The sequence below is a fragment of the Suricata suricatta genome, chromosome 4 (assembly GCF_006229205.1).
Source record: "Suricata suricatta isolate VVHF042 chromosome 4, meerkat_22Aug2017_6uvM2_HiC, whole genome shotgun sequence".
NCBI lineage: Eukaryota > Metazoa > Chordata > Mammalia > Carnivora > Herpestidae > Suricata > Suricata suricatta.
The window spans coordinates 15,402,299-15,409,390 of NC_043703.1; the positions used below are offsets into that span (position 1 = coordinate 15,402,299).

At 38.9% G+C, this 7,092-nt stretch overlaps 1 protein-coding gene across 1 annotated transcript in view; it reads right to left on the minus strand.

Moving 5' to 3' along the window:
• Positions 1–7,092, minus strand: part of GPC6 (glypican 6) — a 1,091,050-nt gene that overhangs the window by 88,274 nt on the left and 995,684 nt on the right. The window contains exon 6 of the mRNA XM_029936540.1: positions 4,734–4,877. Coding sequence (XP_029792400.1) covers positions 4,734–4,877 — 144 coding nt within the window. The remainder of the gene's footprint in view (positions 1–4,733; positions 4,878–7,092) is intronic.

Consider the following 7,092-nt stretch of genomic DNA (forward strand, 5'->3'; position numbering starts at 1 on the left):
CACAACGCTATGCAGGGTCAGCACTTTATTAAAAAGTATTATCAGCATGGGATGGTAGCATGAAAACCAGATTAGTTAACTGTCTGATTATTTTGATTAATATAGAAGTCAGGTAAGATATAATATAGAAAGTCAGGTAAGCTCCAACACGCTTTGTAGTAAAAATCAGCCAGCCTTCCGTCCCTGCATGCTCTAAGAGACTTCAGTAAATTTGAGGAGGAAAAAAAAAGACTGAACACCTATACCACAAACTATTTCTTAACCCTCTAAATTCTCTGTGCTCACCAGTGGAAAAATGAGCTCCTTATGCATGAGAGCTGATGTTGGGTTGTTGTTATTATCAGCGAGGTAATTATTCGCTCAGCACAAGAAGAAAAAAGCCAATATATTCTATCAGGGAAGAGCTAGTTTTTCAGGCAGACTACACATAGTCTGAACATTGGGATAGAATTTAAATCAGCCACCAAATGAGTTAGTCTAACACAGAGCTGAAATTGAAAACCTTGCCATTGGGAAAGAATACCAAAATGGTTATTCACCATAAATACCAGGCACAGAGGAAAGTGGCTAAATCAGCGGTTCATGCACAGTGTCCAATGCGCCCTAGACAATTTGGGAAGGGGAAGAGGAGGTGGAATTTCTCAAGAGCTCTCTGGAATGACCGTACAAATACAGATGAAGATGAGTGTAAGAAAAAAGAAGACCAAAGCTTACACTATGTTGCATTGTCCTCCACACAATCCTCTGGGAAGCAAGAGGAAAACAAATTTAAAGGAAAAAGAAAGAGAGATTATTCTATACATAATAGCACAGCATAGGTACAACGTTTAACTTTGTAGGCTGGCGTTCCACGCCCCCACCAAACCCCCACAGAATGACCAGAAGAATATTTGAGGAGCCCTGTACACACAGTGCGATGTTGAATACTTACTGGAGGTTCCTTTTTCTAAACCATCGCCAACTTGATGAATTAAGCTCCATGGCTGGTGGTTTTTTCTTTTTCTTTTTTTTTTTTTTTGCTTCTAAATCTACTTTTATAAAATATGTTCCTCTAAGATACACAATTTAAAGTACAGTTTGCTCTGATGAATCAGCTGGAGTGAATGAGAGACACGCCCTGCCCCGTGTCCAGGAGCTACACAGCACATTGTGCTTGATTTTTCTGCACCGCACGCTAATTGTCTTTCATAGATGACACTCTGAAATATCTGTATTCTCGGATCTACAAAACTGACGCCTTTTGGTTGATGCATTTTTACAGTCTGTACTCCCACTGACATTCCAGTGGAGGCTTCTTTAAAAACATTCATAGTTTCATGTCAAATTATGTCAGAGAATTCATGAAATATAAATTTAAAAAACAAAGGAAGAAAACCAATCTCTTGCAAATAATCACCTGTGGCCTACCTAATTGCAAATCAGTAACAGGAGGTAGGACTGGAGAGCCACTAGGGTGGGGACTGGTAACAGGGAACACATGGGAATTGAGGCTAGTATGTCAGACGCCACCCTCCCTAGACTGATTTTTATGTCCACATAACTTGAGAGGAACAAAGGGAAATGTATCCTAGTGATGTAATAGTTTACAAGTCCCTTAAAAATCGAATAGAGGTTAAGTGATGGAACGGATGGATTTTTGAGAAAAAATTTTATTTTCAATTATTTTATATGGTAGTCGTTGGCCCAGGTTGGGGTTAGTAGCTTTATTTCTAAAATAAACCCCATGATTACCAGTTCACATAGAAAATTGCTTTATCATAACCGATATAATATTTGCCAAACGATCTCAAAGTTCATTAACATGGGTATTTGTTTTAAGTGATAGTAAGAAGTAACTGTCCGTGAGCTTTACAGTCGTTTTCACTTTGGCAAAAGCCGTGGGGTGACTGGAATAGTCTTTTGATGCTGCCTTGAAGCATTGTCTCTGCTGAAACACTTAGAGAAATTAAGGAAAGTCTTTTCCAATTATCCTCCTTTTCTTACATGCTTCTTAGAAATATTCAGAAAACATCTTTTCAAAAGAAAATTGAAACAGGAGTAGATGACATGAGACTTGTTTGTTTATAAACAGTCAGACTAGGCTGTAATCTATGGCAGACCCATCAAGAGAGCTCACCAGTGCTTGTATCTTGGAGATTTTGTCTGACTGTTGACATGGAAGTTGTCACACAAACGGTCCATCTAAGGGAACCTGTTTACCTATCCACCATTCACAAATACACTGAGCCCTCAAAGGGAAGAACGCCTTGGGGGAGCCAAGGGCTGCAAAGGAAAATTCTAATGTTGGCTTTGGGCCTCCTATGTATTTCTCAAGAATAACCTTGTATGTTTCCTTTTGATGTGGAAATGGGTCCCTTGCCCTTCGGGATTGGGATGGTAGCTCCAGGTTGGTTAATGACTGGCTGTGAATTACAAATTGCTAATTCTTAGAATTTGGGAATTTAGCTCAATAAAACATTTATAAGCCTGCCGTTCTCCTTTACAGAGCCTAAAGTCACAGCCATGAGGAACTAAGTATTATGTGCTGCCAGAGAACATTTTAGAATAAAACGGATTTATTGATTTAAATTCCTATGCACTGAATTTGGTACTTAGGCACTCTGGTCCTTGTTTTTTACTCATGATCATATGATTAATCATTATGAATTCCTTTACAGAAAAAATTGATTAAAATACATTGGGGGGGTGCATGAAATAGAAGAGCCTAAATCAGCTTGCTATTTGCCAATAATCTTAAGACCTTTATATGTGGGGCATTTTGATGATCATCAATGAAATTTCTTTATCAACAGTTCAAATTCCAATTTTCTTATCTATCAGATATGAGATATCATGTGAAAGTTGCAAGGCACTGATGCGTTATTTAGGTTGTAATACATTGCCCACGTACTTCTGTCTTGGGAAAAAATAGTTTTCTTGCTCTACTTCCCCTGGTTGAGAGTGTGTGTGTGTGTGTGTGTGTGTGTGTGTGTGTGTGTTTCTCCTGGGGAGGAGAGAAAACTGTACTTCTGTTTCAAAGGGGAAAACATTAATTAGTAGTCATAGATATCATTAAATGGATCAAATTCAATGTAACTTTAAGCGCATAATGTTCTCAAATTGTTTCTAAATTTTACTTTATTGTGGTAAGAACACTTAACGTGAGAGCTACCCTCTTAACAGATTTTTAGGCACACAACACAGGATTGTACTCTACGGGCACGATGTTTTAAGTAGATCGCTAGGACTTATTCATCTTGCCCGGTGCCCCAGTTCTTAAATGAGAGTTTTTGAAAATTCCAAAAAGCCTAAATTATTCCAATAACTAAGTTAGAGCCAACTAAAATGGAAAAAAGAAAAAAAGAAAGAGAGAAAGAAAGAATTAAAATCCATACTCACCATTTATGTTTTGGTTAAAAGGATCTTAACATACAGAAGTTTATAAAGTGAAAACTCAAAAATGGAATCTAACGACGACTATCATTTCTTTAAAACAATCGGCTAGTTGTTCAAGGGAATCTAACTGGTTGTTTAAAAGAAGAAAGGTGAGTAATTTTAAGCTCTTCCTGACACTGGGAATAGAGAACAGAAATGACCAAGATAAAGTAGAAGGTTGAAGCAATTACCTGGATGATTCCCTTTCCGAAAACTACACTGAGGAGGGGTTTTATTTGCTAACGAACAGTAATAAATTTATAACGTAAGTTAGTGGCTAATGACCCCACTTACCCCTTCACTTTGGCGCTTCGTGGGTAGGCCTTTATGCTGTAAGTACATTTGACTTTTATGGACAGAGATGCTGAGATGTATTTTCTGGGAGGCCAAACTCAACCAGTTTAACCTCACGAGTTCTACATTGTAAAAGGATAGTAACTAAAATGATAAAGTAATTTATAACAGTGACTAATAAAAGTATTTTCATAACCAGAAACTCTTGAGATCTGACTTAATATGACATAATCAGATGTGGTTCAAGTATTTTATGACCTTAAGGTTTTTATCTGTTGATTTTACATCAAGATAATTGGCAAAACAACATCAATGACACTAACAATTACAGGTATATCAATTGTTCATAGCACTATAAATCGCATTGAAAAGAATCGGGCGGGTTTCTTTGAAATTATGAGCTTTTAATTTTTTATAGCAAACTTTGCTTTTTAAAACACATTGTGTTTACTATGTTTATGGTTGTATTCTCCAAGTAACTTGCTTTGCTGGTAGATATCCTTCGGTCCCCTGACGCACATTTAAGTGGATCAAAGAGGGACTATTTCTAAGGATTCCAACTTTTTAAAGACACACAATAAAGAAAAAATGGTAGTGACATTGACTTGCGTCTCTTGGCAAGGTCTTTCAAACAGAAACACTGTACACAAGAACGCTTAGTAAAATCACACTGTTTCATAACTGAATAAATAACAGAAGCAGAGGAATAAGAAATGTGCTATTGTAATTATATCTCCGGAAGATATAGTAACTTAGTCTTCAGATTAATATTTCAGAAGAAATATGAAGTTGAAAATTTGGCCACTGCTTGAGTGGATTAATAGTGATAAGATGCCTTAAATAATCTAATTCATGACCTAAAGGGAAGATCTCATTATTTTTCAATATTCTAATTAAGACCAGGAGCAGATACAAGAATGAGATGACTTTTCCAACCAACTTTTTCAGAGTCAAATCACGTCTTCTGAAGAATAACCCTGGTCACAGGAAGTGCCCATCATGGCCGTCAACCCCAGAGAACTCACCAGCCGGTCCAAGCTCGTGCCTGCAGCAGTTGTTGGTCTCTCCTCCGGATTGTAAGGCCTGAACCTTGTATTAAAGTTTTCAGGAGCTGAGCGAGCCGATCTGAGGGCTGGAGCAGGTTTGGGTTGGCCACATCCCTGAAAGACCTGGAAGAACCATTGGAAAGGTCAAGGAAGTTATACAGTAAATTTCTTCCTAAGATCATGGTGTAGAAGCATGCAGTGTATTGGCTTTCCCATTGTTCCTGGGACTCTGGCCTCCAATCAACTCTAACCTCTAACCTTAAACAACTACAACCACTACTATAATGGAAAGAATTGACTAGACAGATATGGGGTGCCTGACTGCATGCCCCGACTCTTATTTTCAACATATATAGTCAATCCTCATTATTTACCGATTCTGTATTTGTGTAGTTGCCTACTCGCTAAATTACTGTGTAAGTCCAAAATCAATACTCGCACACTTCTGCAGACATGGGCAGAGTAGCCCTACATGCATGTACCCAGGTGAAGCCGAAGCAGGTGACACTCTGCCTTCTTGTCTCAACTCGCATGCTGAAAACAAGTGTCGTATCTGTGGCCTATTTCCCACAGTTTTGTGCTTTTACTTGGCAATTTCTCTGTTTAAAATGGCCCCCAAGCTTAGGGTCTAGTGTAGCTGTGAGGTACCGTATGGAGAAAGTATGTGTGTTAGGTAAACTTTGTTCAGGCGGGAGTTATAGTATAAATAAATATAACCTTAAATAGGATTGTGTACTGGTTGGTAGACCAAAAGGTGACTAAAAGCCTGTGGGAGCCTAGCCCTGTGTCTCCATCAGTTCACCATGTGCTAATTCAATATTTGTAGCAACTTTATGAAACATAAATGCCATAAATAGTGAACACCGACTGTATTAAAAAATAGGAATGATCATCGTTATGTCACAGGATGATTTCAGGATTAACTGAATTGTGACCGAGACATTTTCATGAACTTGCATTTGGCATTCAATAAATATCCGTTTGGGAATCCTATTATGGTGACAAATGTACTTCCTGTACAGCATAGAAGGCCAAATAACGTGAGTGACTCCCCTCTGAATAATGAAAACCTCTGTTCTTTGAAAATCCTCTCTGGAGCCACGGGGTGGAAGTAGGACAAGCCCATGTAGTGAAATCCCTATAATGACAGTTCCTTCTAATTTTGTTGTTGACAGCTGTTCATGTCACAATTAGGTTTGCTGTGGGAAATCAGACATTTCATTGTAATGATCTTAGGGACTGAGCAACCAGCTCTTTCCCACAGTGATTTCACTCACAGTGGGGTGAGGATGCTTCTTTGGCTGTTTTTAGAAGCTTCACGCTCTCGGCTGGCTATCAGGAGAGGAGCCCCTTACTAGAATTACAAAAACTATAGCAACATTTTCAGGAAGTTCTGATGAAGTTTAACTTCGCTTCCATTTTTACACAGGAGGTGATTCTACTTCTAGATACTTATTTGGGCAAACTTTCTGGGACTGTCTATGTCAGCTAACCTGCCACTGTATGTTTAGAAGATATTCCTTTCGGTTTTGTTTTTTGATTCTGCGTCGACTCTGAAATAAGCAAGTTTCATCAGGCACATGACGGGATTCTCCGGAAGTCCACAGAGAGCCCTCGAGTGCCATTCCCAGTGACAAATCCCGGCTCCAGACACAATTCATTCTGTGGTACCACTACAGCTAATTTCTCTTTTGTTGTATTCAAAAGTTCTCCCGCAGCTCAGCATTTTGCAGAGCGGAAGCACTTTGTCTTGGCATTCTTCGAGATTGCTTGTAACACGCTATTGATTATTCTTCTCTCACACAATTTCTGAAGTTGATGGTGTAAACCGGTGTGATAAAGATGGTGGGCCCTTTTCTCCCCAGTGCCTCCATCACTTCCCAGTGGCAAGGTCATTGCTGATGGAGGGTATTAACATTTCCAAAGCTCCAGGGTTTTGTTGAGCGTGCTATTTTGGATCGCTGTGAATATGACAGCTGACTTTTAGGAAGTGTAAAGCCTGGGGCAAAACAATGCTAATGGCCTTGCTGGGGTTTCTTGAAGCAGGGGCGCTTCAAGAGTTAACAGACCTTCTTAATTTGCCCTTTGGGAAAAATCTGGCTCACTGGTTTAAATTAAATCAAAGGAACAAGAAATGCCCTGAAAGAAAATTAGGGCCCCGGGGGAGCTATTTCTTCGAAGCAGAGAACCTTACCACTTGTTTGATTTTTATTTTTGAGAGTGTTAATTATAATAACAGGACAGGAGTAAGTCAACATAGCCCAATAGCTTTTTGTTATTTATATCTTTAAGATGGCTTCAGTGAAGAAATGGCTGAGAATATGTCCCAAATAGGGGG